General features: G+C 37.9%; 1 protein-coding gene across 2 annotated transcripts in view; it reads right to left on the reverse strand.

Moving 5' to 3' along the window:
* The window catches only part of ADAMTSL1 (ADAMTS like 1), a gene marked incomplete at its 3' end in the record, with an annotated part of 475,788 nt that overhangs the window by 175,642 nt on the left and 280,582 nt on the right, over window positions 1-19,564 (reverse strand). Inside the window, exons 11-13 of one of the 2 annotated variants that reach the window (XM_082260455.1) lie at window positions 15,340-15,544; window positions 12,338-12,485; window positions 4,581-4,665 (exon numbers count right to left, since the gene is read on the reverse strand). In XM_082260455.1, coding sequence (XP_082116581.1) covers window positions 4,581-4,665; window positions 12,338-12,485; window positions 15,340-15,544 — 438 coding nt within the window. Of the gene's footprint in view, window positions 1-4,576; window positions 4,666-12,337; window positions 12,486-15,339; window positions 15,545-19,564 lie in introns of those variants that run through there. The other variant, XM_082260456.1, reaches the window with a different exon arrangement.

The raw sequence follows: 19,564 nt of genomic DNA on the forward strand, positions 1-19,564 counted from the left end.
AATTAAAGAAATTAAAAATCTCTCAATAGATTTTTTTTTTTTTCTTAGACAGCTGACTTGAGAAAAAGCTCTTCATTAAAACATTTACCCTTAGCTCTTGTTCCTGTGAAAACTAAAAACTGGGATTTCCCCTCACTTTCTGTACCTTCTCCACTCTATCCAAAACTACTGGCTTCATATAAATTTTAAAGTAGTTGTAAAGGCAGAAGGTTTTTTATCTTAACACTTTCCATGCATTAACATAAAAAACCTTCTGTGTGCCACAGCCCCCGAATACTTACCTGAGCCCCATCTCTATCCAGCGATGTTGCACAAGAGACTTGGCTGTCAGGGACTCTCCCTCCTGATTGGCAGAAACACACAGCCGGCACCATTGGCCCCAGCTGCTGTTAATCAAAGTCAGTGAGCCAACGAGGAGAGATAGGGGATGAGACTGAGATGCAGGTCGGTGTCTGAGTGGACACACAGAGCAGTGGCTCGGCTCAGGTGCCCCCACAGCAAGTTGCTTGCTGTGGTGGCAAGAGGGAGGGGCCAGGAGCACCGGTGAGGGACCTGAGAAGTGGAGGGTCTGAGCTGCTATGTGCAAAACCACTGCACAGAGCACGTAAGGCTGGCCATACATCTTCAAACTTCTTGTACAAGTTTTCTTTAGATTTACCAAAAACCATATAATATGAGGTATAATGTAAACAACTTTCAATTGTATCCAATCAGGCAGCCCCTTGCACTACATAGTTTAAGGTAAATCTAAAGTAAAGTTGTACAAGAAAATTAAACATGTAACGCCAGCCTAGGTATAACATATTTGTAATTTTTAAACAAAAAAATAAATAACTAAATAAAACAAGACTTTAAAATCACTTTAGATAGGATGAAGTGGGAAGATAGGAAACACATTCCTGAAAGCTTCAAGTTTTCTTTTGTTTGTAATGAATAGATGGATGAACAATCTTAGACAATATCTCATTGATTATGGCCATGCTGCCTCTGCTTGACTCCCCAGGATGTGCAGAGCTTCTAACCACCAATACACAACAATTTATTGTTTCTGTTATTTACTAGTAACATGAGTAATTAATCACTTGAGGTACTTTTTATGGCTTTAGAACATGTTATACTGGCGGGATGAAGGGTGCCAGGTAGAGCAGACTGAACAGGCTCAGTGTCAGATATGAGGATAACAATAAAATGTGAGACTCTGGTGTGTAAAGGAAAGTAGTGCAAATGTATGAAGGCTGAGCTCTATTGATTTTCTAACTTTTATCCGACTTCACTGACTACATGCTTGTTCTGGGTCATCTTCACTTAATAAACACAATGCAATATGTTAGCCCTAATGCTTTTGTAATGCCTGGAAACACCATGGCATAATATTTACCTTTTAACCACAAACCAAAGTTGCACTTAGCTACCATAAAATAACTCTTAATAAAGTGATATTGTTCTACTAAAAAATATAGTGAATCTAATGTCAAAACTTATTTTAGTTTTGGTTGGGGCACAAAATGATTGACACTCCTGTTAGGTTTGTTGCCATTTGTATTTTATTAGGGAGATTTCCCGTTACATCCTATCCTGTAGATATGACATTACATTAGGGAGAACCTCTCCAAAGAGAGGAAAATCTCCTTAGAGAGTTGTTTGCAGAACAAGTGTCCCTGTTGGAATATTTCTCCACAAATACAGTAACCAGTCCTGAAGATTATGGTCACCAGGACAAATATAATTGGTGAATCTTCCCAGTGGGGACATGGACAGGAGCATTAACTCTTTACCATTCTATATAAATAAAAACTGTTGGCTTTAGATATATTTTAGGGTAAAGGTAAAAAAATAGATCAAACACCATCTGTTACCTTTAAAACCCTATAAACCTTGTGGTATCTGATACATGTGAGTCACAGCTACTGTACACAATTCTACCTACCTCTAATTCCATTATATAATGCACATGGGGTTTTATGTGTGTATTCATACACCTGACTGTAAATTGTTTCCAATCCGGCCAAGCATGGTTACTTGAATTAAAACATAATAAAAGACACTAGTTTCATTGTTCGGTGTAGCTATAAAATGGAGTACGTAAAGCCCAGCTTCACATCCATTCTGCTTGCTAATGTGCATCATATAGGAAAACAGACCTGAGCATTGCAGTAGCTCCCCACATGTGCTTTGTTTGCAATATAATACAGTGTATATTAAATAGCCCTACACAGCAATTCTACTCCTCTGAAAGGAAAATTTATTTGACTACATTGAGATTTCAATTTCAACTCTGTAAGCTACTGCATAGACAGAGCAAGAAACTGTGCAGATCAAAGCTGTAAATTGCGCCCATTAATCATGCTCCAAAGGGAAACAGTCCTAAGCTACATTTTAATAATAGCATTTCTAGTTTCCTTCCAGAAACACTGTGGTTTCAGTGCTGACTACTCTAGCATCATTTCCTTTTAGTGACTTTCCAAAACCTCTACCTGAATAATTACCTGCAAAAAAACCCACTTTATATTTCCTCACAAATCAAATTCACGCCTCTCTTTTCCATTAGGTTTTTTCTTTTTCTAATCTGTATATTACATGATGGAAGGGGCCTGCTAAATAATAAACTTATACTAAGGTGTACTTTTGCTAAAGTGTGATACAGCCATTGTAATTTTACCGCATGGGAGAATGTCAAAAAATATTTTACTAAACTGCAAAAATACAAAGGAAACCACAAGGTTCATTGCTTCCCATGTACATTCACATTCATCCCATAGATTAGCATACTTTTTTTTTATAACAGGAAGGATAGAAAAGTGCCTGCTTACTAAATTGCAGGTTCAACATTGCCAGAATACTGTGGATTTAAAAACAGGAAAAACATAATTTATCTACAAATCTACGACCTATATTTAAAATATTGAAACCATATATTTACAATCTATTTTGATTAAAAAAATGTGGCTGTCAAAAAGGGATTTATTAGCACAGTAACTGGGTAAAGCAATTTGTACAAATATAATTCCTGTTTAAAAGCAGGACTTCTGTATATGTCTTAGTGTCTAGGCATACTCAGTTCTTCTATCCTCACAGGAGCCTATTAGATGCTTTATATCATCAGAGGCTTTTCCTGCCAACTCTTACTTCTGATTACTAGATTATATTGATTGTACCTTCAGGGATAGGGTCTAGGAACAGAAAAAGCTGCCCATTATAGTTTTCATGGAGTGGCCGTCTTGTATTCATGCTGTACCATAAAATGGATAACAAAGTGGGCCTAGGCAATAAAGCAGCTATGGAATGCCTACAGTAGGTTACAACTGCCTTTTCCAGCACCGGTTTAAGGTTATCCAAGTCTAAGTCCACTTTGAGTGAAAAATTGCAGGGTTTGGTACCGCTCTAAAATAAAAGCTTTCTAAGGTGTTAGATTAGGAGGAACAAAGCTCCCCCATGTCTGTGGATCACTGTACGTCAAAATGACTGACTCTAATGTAAATAAGTGTAATTTCCGGGCACTAAGAACCAGGTAAAATTTCAAAAACACAAGTACATTTTACACAAACTACAGTGAAACCTTGGTTTGCGAGTATAATTGGTTCCAGCAGCTTGCTTGTAATCCAAAACACTCGTATATCAAAGCAAGTTTTCCCATAAGAAAGCATTGAAACTCAGATGATTCGTTCCACAAGCATTTTATGGTATAAATAAATATATGCTGTTATTATATATAAAGTACATTCCTGTACAGTAAAAGTATGCCATCTCCTCTGTTAAATTATATTATGTGTCCCTGTGTCTGTATTGTATTTAACAGATGCCAATTTTAGAGCTTGTCTGGCTCTGTGTGAATCATCAGCCCTGCTTTGCTTCTCTCCTCCCCTCCTCCTCAGATGACGTCAGCAGGAGTGATCGGCCCCTCCCGCAGGGAGAGCAGAGAGAGAGAGACAGAGGGACGAGGAATCGTACACAGTAAGCACAGGGAAACACTCTGAAAAGTATATATTGACATCTTTATATACAGTACAAGCACTGGGACACATAATGGTATGTGACAGAGACCATTAACAGAGGGTATGGCATGCTTATAGTGTATAAAACTGCTTGTATATCAAGACAGTGCTCGTATATCAAGACAGATTTTTTAAAAAAATGTTGCTCGTCTTTCAAAATGCTCGTAAACAAAGGTACTCATAAACGAAGGTTCCACTGTACAGCTAAATTCCCAACTTTTTTTTGTCTTTACGGAAAGGGGAAAGTTTGGAACCTTTTTTGTGGCCTTTATTGCCGTGTGCCTGTTCTGGAAATGTCTTCTCATTTACTATCCCTATGATAAAACTGTCACCAGAACAATAGTGAAGGTAGATGTCCCTAAAGGGGCACAGGCAAGCACAGTTTTATCTAGTGTTACACTTTACATATTGCATTCTTTGGTGCCTACTTTGCTTGGAAGATTATAGGAAAGATACAAATACTAAAAAAAACTAATTTTGATAGAAACAGATTTAGCTATACTGGAAACTGGTAAACAGGTAATACTCTTTTAAAACAGATTTAAAAATAATTACATTTGCATAACAAAAGACAAATGGGATACTTACGAAGGCTCTTCAGATACAGCCACTGTCTCTTCTAATTCCTGCGCTTGTTTATACCATGGTAACTTGGCCTCTACTGGTAGTTTTTCTGCACAGGAGTTAAAAAAAAAAAAGCACACGTGGTGAAAACATTGATTCTTTTACTGGATTTTTATCAAAATCATCTATTATTAGGAAGAAATACTATTAACTGAATATAAACGCTCATCCAAAACAGAAAACTCGTAAAAAAAAAGAAAAGTAAGTTTTCTACATTTAGCCACTTTTAGTTATAGTTAGACTTTGGCTCTCTTGTTGTTCTGAGCTGCCTTTTCCCATGATGCTCCTCAATTTGACAAGCAAAGGTTGTCATCCAAACCAGTGAACTGGAATGACTTAGACAGTGAGATTATAGGTTCCAAGCTCTATTTCCTGAGAAACCCCAACTGTGAGTACATTGTGTTTTGCAGCCACAATTTCGACATGATGGTAGTTATAGAGGTAGTCAGAAATTGCAGAATACTTTATGCTGACTTGCAATAATCACCGATGATTGCTGCATAAAAGGCTCTATAAAGAAGCACACATATATACTAATCACAACCAGATTGGCTGACTATAACAAGATGTGATATCTTTATAAAAAATACTTATTAGCTTGAATGGTGGAAACTTAAACAGAAAAAAAGGTGACTTTTAATATGCAGTACAGCAGTAATGCGTTAATGATGGCAAACAGCGATCGCATTACAGCAAACCGAAGTGTTGAAAAAGGTAATATGATTTCCTCTGCTTTAAGCAATACATCCGCTTTAATACAAGGAATCTCCTGTCCTCACAAACATATGTTAAAAAGATAATAAGCTGTTCAGAAGCCAGAAACAGCCATATTGAGATACAAAAGAAAACCAATAAAAATAGGTAGGCCAACAATTTCTGAAGACACTTTACAGATGTAATATAAAACACAAAATGGTGTCTGTGAAGATAATCACAATGATGCTTTAAACATTAGAGAAGGGAAGCAGAGCTGTGCCTTTCAAACAAAATGACGGACTGCACATGTTTTGCAGAGAGGTGCTCCAATAATATCCAAAACCCATCTTATCAGCTCATCGACTGCACTGCACGTGAAGAATGAGGAACATATTTTGTTTGGTTATCACTGATGAAAAACAGGACACAGAATGTCAAACACACAGTATTACTCTTCGATTCAATTTTTTTTCTTCCAATTAACCGGCAATATTCTTCAGGTTTTTCCTCTCAAGGTAGTAATGTTCATGCAAGGAATTCATTAGCTAACAAGGGTGACTGATCTTGATCCAATGTTATGGCAAAATGTTGTTTCTACCATTTCCTCACATATGGATATGGGTTTTATTGTTCTCCTTGTCATGGCTTGAGTAGTGATAGGGTAATAAGCTGCGCCCACGCTGGCCATGAACGGGGTCTGCTAAGTTGAAAGGCATTTGGGAATGTTGTCAGATCAAATTTTTTGGAGAAGGTGATTGCAAAAAACAGAGATGGTTATACTTGCGATCTGTTGAGGTCTGACCTCTAGTTTCACTCATCTCAGTGTCTAAGGTATTGTGGCTAAAACCTTTGAGACCAGGTGGCCCACAATACGTTGCTGCTTTATTTTTCACTGACAATGTTTTTTTTTAAGCTAGTAACTGCTATCACTGTGCTTGTTTTATTCATTTGTGTAATACTTGTCATATATTTATTTATTTATAATTTATCATTATTATTAATAGACCTTAAAGTGTCACTAAACAGCATTTATTAAAAAACATCACTAAATTATGTATTTCACGCTGTTCATACTCAGTCACTATGTGATTAGTTTTCTGTATTCTGCAAAAAAACCTGGTTGATCCTGCTGTTCTCTTTCCCCCTCTTCTGTCCAAATCCCCAATTCAGCTAGGGAGTTTGCAGAGCAGCGTCGGCAGCTCTGCACATGCTCAGTTTTCAGTGAGTTTCTATGCTGAGTATTTCCTCCTTATCACATCCGAGCAGCTCATGTCACTATACAGTCACACATGTGGGCGTATACATAGAGGTAAATGACAACCCACTCCCTCACTTCTCCTCCATGCCTACTAACCAGCAAAACACAATGGGGGAGGGATATTACATGTAGATTGATGGAGGCTTCACTTCCCTCTTATTCTAAGACACAGGTTGGAGGGGCGTGACACAGCCTGTGACTGGCAGAAATCCGTCCACACCATATTATTGGCAAAAAATAATAAATATTTGATTTCAAATATATATATTTGTATGATAAATTTAAACAGTTTATTGATATGAATTATTTATATTAACTCTGTATTTCAAAGCTGTTTTGTTTTAATTTTGAACATGTGACCAGCAGCAGAGGAATAGAAGCTCCTCCTGCTTATGTTTCCCTGCAGAGAGGCTGGGAAAAAGCTTGGTCATGTGATAGGTGTATATCAATTAGGAAAACAGTACTGTTTTTTAGGTTAAAATATTTACAGTGCCATCATCTATGTACAGAAATAGAAGGGATAATGTAAATTAAACATTGTGTGTTTCACTTTTATGTCAGTAATTGATACGATACTGATATCTTGCTACACTATGCATGTTGTCATGGTAAAACAAAATAGAGTTTAGAAAATCTATAAAGGCAGGGATGGTTGGGCAAAACAAGGTTTCAGGTTAAATAACTATACTCCGAACAATAACTTCACAGTAAACATCACAGCTGAATAACTGTGGTAGCAACTGAGAGCCTTTGCTATGATAAAATATTCAAAGGCCCAATAAAACATCCAGGATTCAATAAAGCCCACTCAAACTTTCAATTAAAATCAGCTAAATATATTATAAATATATATACATAAAGGTGTGCAAAATCTTAGAGTTTGTTTTTTTTAGAGGAACGACACAGAGTCAGACCTGAGTTATAGATCTGATTCATCAGACCTCTGCAGACAGACTACTGCTTCCCTATAGAGAGCAAGGGGCCTTCTCTACAGGAAACTGGCAGTAGCTTTTCTACTCAGGCTGTAGCTTGTTTTTTTTTGTTTTTTTTTTTTAAGTAAACACAGACTTTGTGTGTCTTTTGCGTTGATGCACCTGGAATGTATTTAGCTAATTTAACCATTTGCCGACCAACCGCCACACATATACTGAAGCAGGTTGGCTCTATTAGGCGAAATGACGTACTTGTACATTGTTTCGTATAATAGCCAGTGGGGGCAACACACCACTCCCCAAGGCATGCGTGTGCTGATTAACCAAGGGGGGAGCTAATCACCGGTCTGGCGGACGCGATGTCCGACGGCCACGTGCGATTGCTCCCCATAGAGACAGAACGGCGGTCTGCCTATATAAACAAGACAGACCGCCGTTCTGTCACAGATGATCCTGTGTTCCTGCTATTCAGGAACAAAGATCTCTATGTTTTTCCAGTAAATCCATGCCCTACACAGTTAGAAAGCATTCCCTAGAGTCACACTTAACCCTTTGATCGCCCTTGGTGTTAACCTCTTCCCTGCCAGTGTCATTAGTACAGTAACTGCATCTTTTTAGCACTGATTACTGTAGTAATGTCACTGGTCCCCTCAAAAATGTCAAAAGTGCCAGTTAGGTGTCCAAACTGTCTACCGCAATGCCGCAGTCCCGCTACAAATCGCTTATCACCACCATTACTGGTAAAAAAAAGAAAAAATGCCATAAATCTATCTCCTAGTTTTTAGATGTAATAACTTTTGCACAAACCAATTAATATACACTTATTGGGATCTTTTTTACCAAAAATATGTGGCAAAATATATATTGGCCTAAAATGATAAAAACATTTGATTTTTAAATTTTTTTTTTATTTGCTGTGTTTTATAGCAGTAAAACATATTGTTTTTTTTTTTTTTTTTTCAGAATTGTTGCTCTTTTTTTGTTTATAGTGCAAAAAATAAAAACCTCAGAGGTGATCAAATACCACCAAAAGAAAGCTCTATTTGTGGGAAAAAAAAGGACATCAACTTTATTTGGGTACAGCGTCGCATGACTGCGCGATTGGCAGGTAAAGTAACACAGGGCCATATCGCAAAAAATGGCCTGGTCATTAACCGAATGTAAAACAGGTTATTGCAGTTTAGAATGTAAGTTTCTAAAGAGGGTTTTTGTGCTTGGTTTACCTCCCAAAAAGTTGCATTTACATAATGTGCCCATAAAAACTATACATACAGTAGCTTTTCATTTTGGGTTATCCTCCAAGCTGAGAAAATTACTGCACCAGAAAAATCTAATCCTGTATATGCTCATAGCAAACATCAACTGTCAAGCCTTCCTCCACTATACTAGTGATTGATATGTACATTAGGGATTTAATTATCTATTATGTACTTTTAATTGTATATTAACCGAAGCAGCAAAATTATTTGACATGTTTAGGAACAACACAGGTAATACACTCAGAGTTTAGGCCCTAGGTCTCCTTTAAAAATAATATGGAAATTTATGGGACCCAGAATATTCTATTTTAACATGATAATATAATACAGCTTTTATTCTAATCAATGTATATAAACAGAGATAAACATATGGTATTTTGAAGGTTGCTCACATAATGCATTTCTTTTGAAATCTTTTATAATTTAATTTGAAGTAGCAGAGTATGAGAGGCATACCTGTAAGCCCTTCCTAACCACATTCTTAATTAGCAAAATGCTGTTTATAGTTTAAGAACTCAATCAGTGTTTATTTACTGCAAGGAGTTCTCGATCCAATGGTATCAGTTATCTCTAATAAATGTATATTGTAGTCTTGGTTTTGGTCCACTCCTTCTACATATTTAAACTATTATGCTCAGATTTTAAAATAAGTTCATTTTATGCTGTGGTGCAAAAATGTTAACATTATAAATAATGGAAAATCACTAAAAGTAAAAATCTTCTTGTTGTGTTACATAATTTATCAGGGCAAAATAAACTCCACTAGGACTTAACAGATGGGTGACCTGCAATGGTACAAATAGTGTCACAAAAGTATATTCTTTGAGATGTCCAATTATCCGACCTCAACCCCCGCCAAACCCAAGAAACCTCTATTGGGTACCATAAGCCCACTGCAAGTTCATAGCTTTAAAAAAAGTTTTAATAAAATGGGCAAAATTAGATATATTTTAATGTGTCACCCTATATGCACCATGAAATCATAACACCTTACTGTTCCAATATCATTTGGAAATTGATAAAAATGTACCTGCAACTAAAAGGTCAAGCACTCCACCCACATCCTTATGTGGCAAAATAGGAAGATACTTGGGGAGTGGCATACAAAAGGAGGATCAGAAACAAATCTGGCAGATTACACCACATTGTCCAATCAATGCATTGGCTATAGGAATCAACTATAGGCTACTTATGGGATGGTATATTGTTCCACAGCATTTACCAACATTTATATCCACACCCTCTAAAAAAATGCTTTCGGTGATGCCAGTATCCAGCCATCCTTTTACATATATGGTGGAAATGCCACAAGATCAATATATTTTGGACCAATGTATACCAGTAAGAATATAAAATATTGAGCAAGGGCATACAAAAATCACCTAAGGAAGTACTGCTGAACCTACAGCCATCTGAATGCAAAACATGCAATTCCACATCCTACATTTATGTTCACTGGCGGGAAACAAACCCTTGCAAGAGCCACGTGATCCACAAAAAAAATGGCTGCAATTCTTAAAGATACAATCTGTAAATTTGAGCAAATTTGGTCCCCATGGATAGAACATTATCTCCCTAAAGATTCTGATAGGTCATTGTTGTCCTTATGAAGTGGACTAGCTTTATGACTCACTTGTTCTATGGCCTGCTCACAAGGATTTATTCCCTGGCAATCTTCTATATCTCTTTACTTACATCTTCCAACAATATCTCTCCAGCTTATATCTAGTTCTTTGCTGTTCTCTGTCTAAACTAAACTTTTAAGTTGAAGCCCACTGCATTGTCAAGCATGCTTTTCCTTCTACATGGTCTCTGCCTGGTGATTACTCCCTTTGTAACAGGTCACGGAAAGTATAGTACCCTACTATGCAGACATGGGAGTAAGTAACACATGTGCAAGTCACAAGCAAGTCTCAAGTCTTAACCTTCAAGTCTCAAGCAAGTCCCAAGTTACTGTGGTGAAAAGCAAGCAAGTCAAGTCGAGTCCCTGCTAGAAGTCAAGCAAGTCAAGTCAAGTCATTTATTTTGGTCAAGTCACAAATCAAGTCAAAATACTGATCTACCCCAATTTTCAGTTAAAAATCAGTGGTCAGGAAAGAATTTGTTTTATTTTCAACATTAACAAAACTGCTTAGTGATTTTTTCTTGGCATATTAAAGAAACACTTTGAATGCCCAAACAGCTCAAAATCCTTCGTCCGGTCAGGTTTCAACACCACAGTCATTAAAAACATGTTAAGTATTTCCATTGTTAAACAGCCAGTGTCCTAAAAATCAGAACACACTGAGGTGTTTTAAGTGACTGTGGTGTCAGAAACATAACAGGCACATTCATTTTGCTTTAACACATCTTGAGAAAATGCAAATATTTAATAACTTAAAAAAGTAAAGTCATTTTGAGTCATGTCTCAAGTCAAAGTCAAGTCTCAAGTCATGAATACTCAAGTCAAAGTCAAGTCGTGTCTTTTATTAATTTTAGTCAAGCAAGTCTCAAGTCCTCAAACTGGTGACTTAAGTCCAACTCAAGTCAAGTCATGTGACTTGAGTCCCCCACCTCTGCTACTATGTATGTCATCCAATTTTAATGTTACAACACAGTTGCCCTGTTTTTGGGCACTAACAAATGTCTCAGCCTAATAAAGCTAACCAATAATAGGATAAGACAAGTGTTTTTGTCACATACTGTAGTTCAGTTGAGCTGCTAAAGAAAATAAAAAAAAAAGGTACATACTGTAATTGTATGTTTTCATTTTATGGCAGTGTACCTTTCTACTCATTATAAACGCTATGACGTGGATTTACTAAAACTAGAGAGTGCAACATTTGGTTCAGCTCTGCTTAGAAACCAATCAGCTTCCAGGTTTTTTTGTCAAAGCTTATTTGAACAAGCTGAAGTTAGAAGCTGATTGGCTACCATGCACAGCTGCACCAGATTTTGCACTCTCCAGTTTTAGTAAAATCTACTCCCATTTGCTTTTATATGGTAAGGTCACTGTTACTTTTCAATAAAAACTTCTTGAAACAGAAACTTGCACCAGTAAAATACTTGCATATTGGCAAATTTTTGAGTACTCAAAATGATGAAGGTCCCTACCAAGCTTTCTTAGCGTGCTGGTAGATATTGCCACATGATGCCATTATACCTCTTTTAAAAAACATCAAATCCTTTTTGGATTCTGGATTATTGTCTGACACCTCTTCATTAAGAGAATAGCAAGCCAATACTCTGGTACTAGAAGGTGAAAAGTTTGGTTGAAAATCCTGTAGGTGGGTGGCTTGGGGTTCCCAAAGCAAAGTTCTAACTAAAGGTTAAATATAAGTGGTTATCTAAAAAAATGTAATGTTACTGTAACTAAAATTCTGAAAAAAAAATGGAACTGGAAAAATACAGTTAATGTGAATACGAAAAGGCAAAACTGGCCTTTCTGATTTATCTATGCTGATTATATGATTTAGGAGGCACAATTTTTACTTTTTTCTTCTTCTTATATAAATATAAGCTTTTGTAAAAAATAACACAACATTTTACTTAGGTTTCACAGTTATTTGCAATCCATGGTGCCAATTTTCAGCTTACCTTTGATCTTGTAGCAAGGTATGTGTACTGTACATTCTTCCTTGATGTGAGGTTTTGTTTTAGGACTGCATCCTCCTGTGTGTATTCCCCTGTGATCGATGCAGAGAACCACACGGTACCTCAGCCCATGCCCACATGTAACAGTACACTAGAAACACAGACAGGCTTGTTAGTGTCACTAATCAAGTCGTTTTTCAGAAAAATTTTAGCTTATATTTATAAAGCATTTTTTTTGTGTTATATTAGTTATTTATTTAAATACATGTCTGTATACCAGTTTGTCTGTAAAGAAAAATGAATGTGACTGATACTAATATGCTGACATTGATTTGCAAATAGTACTTTTTTGTACTCCTTGAACCAATTCAAAACATGATTGTGTTTTTAGGTAAAGGGTGTTATCATTTCACAATTTGTTATATAGGGGTTGATTTACTAAAACTGGAGAGTGCAAAATCTGGTGCAGCTGTGCATGGTAGCCAATCAGCTTCTAACTTCAGCTTGTTCAATTAAACTTTGCCAAAAAAAAAAAAATAAAATAAAACAGGAAGCTGATTGGGTTCTATGCAGAGCTGCACCAGATTTTGCACTCCTCAGTTTTATTAAATAAATCCCACTGTGTGAACACAAAAGGCTTCATGCACACAGAATGCATTTTTCCTCCCCTGGCTGCCTTTGTTGGAGTAAAATGCAGCTTAAAAACCTGCCTAATGCCGTATTTTATATGCGCATTTATTTGTTTGATGTTAATGCATTTTATTGGCCAGAATATTATTTTATTCTGGCCATTAGAATGTATTAACACAAAAGTGCATGTTTATGCACATTTGGCGTTTTATTCCACCCAACTGCCACTCTTCTGAATGTGCAGGTGATGTGTTATTTTTTTCTTTTTTGCCTCTAAACGCCTATGTGTACATGGACACATAGGCTAATGTAGCACCCTCCTAGGTAGGTGCTAGGTAACCTATAGGGGAGACCTTGTCTGCTTATCAGCAGGGTACAATTATTCAGCTAGGCTGTCATGTGTTCTCAGGTGGGAGTGTTGTGTGGGGGAGTCTCCCCACTGCATCCAATGGGGACTCTCATTGGACAGTGGAGGAAACCTGACCAATAATACACCAGGGCTTGTATCTATCCCAGAGGGCATATTTTGCCACAATGCATCCTGGGAGGGGGTATAAGCCTGTGGGGAGCACATGACAGGATGTCTTTGGCGGGAAGCAGAAGTCCCAGGAGGGAGGTGACGGCTGTCTTTCCTCCTGTCAGCATGGAACGGGTGTCCTAGGCGGCTGGCCTAAGAGGACAGAGGGTTGAGCTGAGCTGCAGAGAGGGATCCAGTGTGCTGAGGACCAAGCGGAGCCGGAGAGTCCAAGAAAGCAGTGTCATGAGTACTGTAAACTGCCCCGGGGTCTGCCTAGGATAGGGGACCCCTCCGGAAGGTCAGAGGGATCCAGGAGCCAGCTAGCCTGTGCAGAAGTCATAGAAAGGGAGTGCCAGTGTTTAGACTCTGAAGAGAAAGAGGGCGCCAGTGATTGGGCCCTGAAGAGTTAAGAGTTGCAGCAGTGCTTACAAATAGCTACCTCAGCCAGGAAGGCTAAAGGGAACAGTACAAAGGACTTTTGAGTCACAAGGAAGTGGCAGAAGTCAGTTCAAGTGCACAGACAGCAAGTCAGAATTAACAAGCGCCAATGGGCGTTGACCGGCATTCAGCCAGCATCAAGTCAGCGTCAAGAGGCATTTTTTCTCAATGTCCCATTCTATGTGTATAGTTGAGCCAGAGGAGTATCCCGCTCATTCCCTTCTCCCTTCCAAGTTCCTAAAATAAATACAAAAACCAAAGATGCCGGACTGTTTCATGTCTCGGTGCTCACACTTGAGGAACATGCTTAAATGTGCTGTTGTTGCTAGCGGTAACCCTGACGGACCAACATGCAGCAAAATGGCTGGGAATTCTGCTACACTAACATAGAGGGGCGTTTAGAGGCAAGAAATATAAAAACATCAAACACCTAAAAAAAGCAGCATTTTTGATATTCTGCGTGAGACGTAAGAATGAGAAAATGTTGCTGGGACCTGGTTTACATTTTGGTTGGGTCACAAAGAAAACAGTTTACCATTGGTGCTAGGGTATTCAGTCCAGCACCCAGATTCAATAAATCCTCACAGGATAAAGTCAGAAGACTTCAGTTAGCCAATAACTCTGCTTGTCATTACTTAATCCCAAGTTCAGTTAGAAAACATGTCTCCTAAAAAGAATTGTGGTCACGAAAAGCTAACAAACAGCCTAGGACACAGTAAGCCCTGTTAAATACAACAGATACGCAAACTGGGAAAACCCACTGTGTACGCCATCTCTGTGACTACTTGGTGTACAATTGTTTAAGGTGGAACCTTGGGCAAACAGATAAATACAGAAATAAAATACACACATACTGTATATGTTGCTTGCCAAAGGTAAGTAATTGGCCAATGATTTTTGTGTTACGCACACCTCTTCTAGACCCTCTCGATCACTCTGCTACTTCCTGGGTTTGCATTACTGCTCTCTGGGTCAGTTCATTGCTCAGTGGACTGAGGTTATGATATAGATTGATTGTCCAGCGAGGAGGCTGGAGAGGAGACATAGGAAGATGAACTCCTAAATTAGAAAATTAAGGACTACATATTAACTATCTGGCTGAGCATTTTGGAAAAATGCATGAAACAGTCACAAAATTGCCAGTACAGGATTATCAAACTTTTGGCAGGTAAAACAGAAGGGGGGTTACCCCAGACCCATGTCATTCGGGCAATTACCATAAAGTCAATTCTGAGAAGCCTAAACATTGTTTCCATGCAGGATGTTTGCAACAATATAGAAATATGGCAGTGAAGTAGTAAATGTATACAGGGCATAAGGATGATCTCCTTAGATCATAATTTCTGTTTGGAGTTCCCCTTTACATATATTGTTCTCTGTGTTCTTTATAACCAAATGATGGGATGCATGGGAAACTCACCGGTGACCACTCCTGAGCCAGCCATTTGGGGCAATCAAAAATATTGCAGGGCTGGACAATAGGCATCTTTGGATTGTACATACATTTCCATTCTTCAACAGAGCTGATATGGCCCTGCATGTCCTCCTCCACACAGGAGACTGTCCGGCTTTGGATGCCTCCACCACAAGACGAAGAACAAGCAGTCCAGGGAGTACTTTCCCATCTTACCAAAAACAAAAAGTACTTATTAGAAATATGTATTTCTTTATAAATGAAAACATTTAAGACTCTGAATTAAATGGAAAACATGATTTTTAGTTACAGAGGTCATTCCAATAAATAGAGTTAAAGCAGTATTCAACCTATAAATTAAAATGTGCATATTGTAGTTTACCAATCTTTAAATATAGTAGCTACATTTATATATTTTTTGAGGCATTTTTTCCCTTTATTTTCACCTGGTAAATCCAACCAGTAAGTCTGTTATTTTTCAACTTCCTTTACAGACCAAGCTGTCCGGCAAAATAAGTAGTTAGGGGGCAAAGACAAACCAATTTCCACTAACAGGGTGCTTACAAGGATCAGCTTTTAATGATTTATATAAAACCTTTATCCCAAAAGAAGAAAAAAAACTGCTGATGTAAATGCTCAAAAAACGTTAGCTGGGTTTCAGCTTTGTTTGTTAGTCCATCTAAATCTGCTAGTGCATCTAACACGACCCTTACCCCTGACTGGCAATGCTACTGTCCAATGGGGGCTTCACTGCTCCTCTATACAGAGCGGAGACACCCTAAGACAGGAAGTGTTTTACTGGCCAGATCACTAGGTGAAAAAAAAAAAACACGAATGCAGCCACCTTATTTAAGGATTGTAAGCTGCAATATATTACATTTTTGTTTTTGACATAAATACAACTTTAAGGAATCCTGATCTCTAGAAAATGTTCTACTTTGGAAAAAGCTGTGTTTTGAAGATAGTGGGGGGAAGAGTACAACCTCTATTTTTTTATTGCTGTCTCTCCCCTGTTTTTATTGCTGTCCCCTTGATTTCCCCCCACTTTGTGAGTTAGAGTGGGTCAAAAAATCTCCCCAATGATGGCAGGGATTACAATATATAAAATTTCAGTGGTTCTAACCCTTCTTCAATCTTTTAGTAAAAGTTTTCATGCCTGTCTATATCTTTGCAGATATTTGCCTTCTTAATGGGATTTCGTACTCACGACAAGATTTTCTATTGGCAGACTAGGCCTTTGACTAGAGGCAGCACACACTAAATTACTTTTGCCCAGTACTGTTGTTTTTAAATGTTTTCCTAATTTAGAAAAAAAAAAAAAAGAACATTTCTAAAGGAACAGCATTGATTAAAGGATCATACACATGGACATCTGAGCTTGAAACAGAGACACAGCTTCACGTTGTGTACTTTGCTCACATGCCGATGTTTACTGAAAAATGAAGCATGAATACCTTTATATTGAGCCAAGGTTCTCATATACAGTTCTCTTGCACTTTGTCAGACTAAAACTCACTGTGCTCATCACGCATTGTAAGGCAAATTGAATGTAAGATGCAAAATTGAATTTGAACAAAAAGATCAAATAATAACACAACTTAAAAAAAAAGATGGCATAGTGCTTTGCATACAACTAACAATTCCCAGACTGCACTAACAGTGATTATCCTGACAGTGGCTTCCATCATAAAATAAATTCCAGACATCAATAATCACTATAGCTTCGCAGGAGGTAGGCGAGTGAGCAAAGAACAGCATCAGAATATGTTGTTTCCAAATTGTCAGCAAAAACACGGATGCTAATATGTAACACTTTTTGATACAGTGCAAGACAAAGCTTACGATAAAAAGTGACACGAGAACTGAAAAAGCTTTTGCTACTGTATGTTTTTAAATATATTGTGTAAGGAACAATAGTGAGCATCCGGTTTCCAAGCGAGCTGAATGGGGACTCTCTTTAGATCATTAAAGCAGCTCTGACTTTAGACCTGTAAGATGAGATTTAAAACTAATATTTTTACACTCACGAGAAGCCAGGCTGGAAGCTTAGGTCATTAAAAAAATGATCTCAGAAGCAGGAGCAATGCAAGAATCAGGTTACTTCAAAAACTACTCCTGACTTCTACTGTGCAGTGGTTCTATTTAACTATTTCTAAACTCTGCTATATGAAGCACTGTGAAAACTTCCAGGGACACAATATAATGTTAAAAATCTTAGTAAAAGTGAAAGAAAAAAAAAATGGATGTTCTCATTAGGCTCGGCACAATGATATCTTCCAAGAAATCCCTAATGTCCGAAGTTAAGTTGGCTCAATGCATACAGTTATAGAGTGAAGCGTCATCTGTACATCCAAAATAGTTTTTTTTGGAAATAGTTAGGACCCCTGTCACAATTTTTTTAGCTTCCTGTGTCCTGTTGGGAGATTTCTCAGTGACAAAAAGGAAATCTCTTCAAAGCAAGAAACAATCCCCTTTCACTATAACAGCTGTTTCCATTGGAAGATTTCTCTTCACCTCCTGTTCAGGTGCCAGCTAATTTCTTTCATTAGATTTCTTTCAAATTTCTATTTTAAAGAAAAAGGGCATTTTCCAAGTCATACAGATATGACAGAAGGTTATGATGTGAAGATAAGGCTGTCCTGTCAAGGAACAGGAGAGGTTTAATAGAAACTTAGAAATGGCCTACCAAACCCACCAAACCACATGAACCTCAACCGAGACCAGACGAGGAAAATACTAAAGAAACAGGACCCCAAGAAACAACCCTGATTCAGGAAGAACAAGCATCACAGTCTGGGAACCTACACCCACCTCTTAAACACCATGATATCTTCACAAGATCTAAAGTGGACCCCAAACAACAACAGGGGGTTTTTTTAGGGAATACAACCCCAAAACCTCCAAAAAAACATCAAACGGAGAAGAAACAGGAACAAGAAAAACGGTCATAAATCTATCACCTCATATTTTGACAGAAGATCAAAAAGAGGTACTATCACTTGGACTTTCTTTTTGCCCGAACACCAGTATAGACAGATTCGAAACCATTAAAGACGTAAATCTATTTGCTAGGAACTTATTACTAAAAACCTTTTATCAAAAACAATCTTCACAACCACAAACTACACCAACACTCACTGCGGCAGAGTTCAGAGCCATCCGCGACCTCAACTTACTACTTCAGGAAAGCGATTTAGACGATTGGGACGATCCAACCGAATCAGACAAAGAATCTGATGGCGACGACCAAGAAACCACCCCTGACCAACCGCCTTTCAAAAAGAAATCCAACAAATTCCCATCTCTTAACATCAATCCTGCTATCGCACTATTTGTGTGACAAACTTCGCAAGATATTGAAGCAATTAAAGAGAAAAGACACGCATCCAATTTAACGAAAAAACAAAAACAAGCCCTTCAGGAACTCAGAGATAACGATGACATCGTTATCAAGCCTTCAGATAAAGGAGGGAATGTGGTTGTCATGTGCAAAGAAAAATACAAAAAAATGTGCTATACTATACTTTCTAACACAAAATGCTACAAAAAGATTCTTCCCATAATGACAAAAGCATATGATCAAACCTTCTACTCTAAAGTAGACAATGCATTCAAGGAAGGCACCATATCTCAAACCCTGTGGGAATACATAAGGACACCACATCCTAAAACACCTACACTATACGCGTTACCTAAACTACATAAAAACTTGGAAGAACCACCGGGAAGACCAATCATCTCCGGCAACGGAAGCATCTCAGAGTCTATGAGCAAAGTAATTGATAGGTACTTACGTCCTCATGTCAAAGAACTACCTTCATACACACAAGATACCCTCCACCTTCTCAGAATACTTAACAATATCACCATACCAGAAGACACATACCTGATTACCATCGACGTCGAATCTTTATACAATAACATACCCCACACCAAAGGGCTACAAATAGTTGAGAAGACACTCCGATGCCACAGTGAACGGGACCAAAATTTCAACAACTTCATCACTGATATGTTACAATTTATACTCAATATCAACGTCTTCACCTTTGGCGGCAATTATTACATTCAAACCTGCGGGGTAGCAATGGGGACCAGTTGCGCCCCCTCTTATGCGAACATCTATTTGGGCTCATGGGAGCAAGAATTTCTATCTAAAGAGGAGAATTCCATCTACGCCGAAAAAATCCTTATATGGTAACGATATATCGATGACATATTGATAGTATGG

Source organism: Pelophylax lessonae (genome assembly GCF_965119305.1).
Source record: "Pelophylax lessonae genome assembly, chromosome: 1".
NCBI classification, from domain to species: domain Eukaryota; kingdom Metazoa; phylum Chordata; class Amphibia; order Anura; family Ranidae; genus Pelophylax; species Pelophylax lessonae.